Genomic DNA, 1442 nt, shown 5'->3' with positions numbered 1-1442 from the left:
TCTGATGATAACAGGACTTCATCTAATAATAGTATCCTCATTTCCTTAATATCATTGATTCAGTAAAGGTTTTGGACCAGGGATCTTAATTTCTTAAGGAAATATATCAGCTACACCTCTCGAAATTCCTGGGAAATAACAGGAATTCCTGCGTTAAAATCCTGTTTGCTAGCACTCTTTTCCATTTGCTTTTAACAGTGTATTCAAAAGTGGCTGCTAAAGAAACCAACCTGTCCAACATGTCGTGTCCAGATGCTTCTGTAAAGTCAGTGGCAGACTCGTCATCCGTGATGAAGAAGTCAAGAAGAGAGGGTCCTTTAGGACTACGGAGGGGAAATGTTCAAGGCTTGATTCCAGTTACAGAAGAAGAAAGAAAACAAAACTTTACTCAGTGGATTAATGCATTAGAAGGTTACTGTAAATGTTGTGGCTTTTTATACAGTTCAGAGTCCAACTATGATGATAAAAACTAACTCCTAACTCCTGCCTGGGTGTGTCATAGAAACATGCCAGTGTTTAGGGAAGAGGTCAAAATATTTTTAAAATTCTATGGACAGTGTAAATAAAAATTACATATTTGCTACAAAATACATTGTTTACAAGTTATTTCACTTATCATCATTAAATGGCTAGATAACATATATAACCATTTTCCAGCAGAGGGAGTCTGTCAATAGAGAGTGAGAACATGCACTGTAGTCTGCTGCAAGCACGAGTTGGAGATTAAAACTAATTATAGTGCCAGTAGGAGACAACAGCAAAAAGAACGTAACCAAGAGCACAGGACTGTATGGTCAATTTTTGCCCTGTATTGTTCAATTATGACTTTTGTTGATATGAAGGAAATCACTATACACTGAAACCCATGGCAGAGTTTAGTCTGGTATTAGGGACTGCAATATTTACCCCATGGTCAGCAGAAGACCTTGATCTGGCTCTGGAGATCCTATATTGCTGAATCACTAGTTGGCAGCTCCTCGCTGCAGGTGTTTCCCAAACTGCCCTCTTCCACTGCCCTCCATTTCCAGGATGCACCCCACACTCCCTTCCTTTAACCAGTTGGAGAGCTGCTGGTGTAGGCCTGGGTGCCCCCACCCACATGCACACTGAATGCCCAGGCTGGAGGGAAGGGATGAGCAGCAACCCCTGCAGAGGGATGGAGGTCCCCATAGCTGCTGCTTTCCTCGGGATCAACGGGTGACCAACGTCAGAGACAGCTCACCCAGCTCCTGCACCAGGAGCTGCTCCTCCTGTACATCCAGCCGAGCTTCTCTTCACCTCTGTGGCAGCCCTGGGGTTCAGCAGCTTCCACCCCGCACCCAGAAACCAAGGTGGGTTGTCTGCCCACGCTTCTCTGAAACTTTCCTCAGATACTTGCCTATAGCTGGTGAGCTGCTCCCGTCGGCCAAAATGTCCGTATCATCACTAAGGGAACTGCTGCT

At 44.6% G+C, this 1442-nt stretch overlaps 1 protein-coding gene across 1 annotated transcript in view; it reads left to right on the top strand.

Annotated features, from left to right (window-relative positions):
- Positions 1 to 264, top strand: part of LNP1 (leukemia NUP98 fusion partner 1) — a 17653-nt gene extending 17389 nt beyond the window's left edge. Inside the window, exon 5 of the mRNA XM_009324034.1 lies at positions 199 to 264. Coding sequence (XP_009322309.1) covers positions 199 to 264 — 66 coding nt within the window. The remainder of the gene's footprint in view (positions 1 to 198) is intronic.
- Positions 265 to 1442: the final 1178 nt, after the last annotated feature.

This window comes from Pygoscelis adeliae, unplaced genomic scaffold (genome assembly GCF_000699105.1).
Source record: "Pygoscelis adeliae isolate BGI_AS28 unplaced genomic scaffold, ASM69910v1 Scaffold55, whole genome shotgun sequence".
Taxonomy (NCBI): domain Eukaryota; kingdom Metazoa; phylum Chordata; class Aves; order Sphenisciformes; family Spheniscidae; genus Pygoscelis; species Pygoscelis adeliae.
Note: the sequence above shows the minus strand (reverse complement) of the source record. Positions and strands in the feature narration are given on the sequence as shown.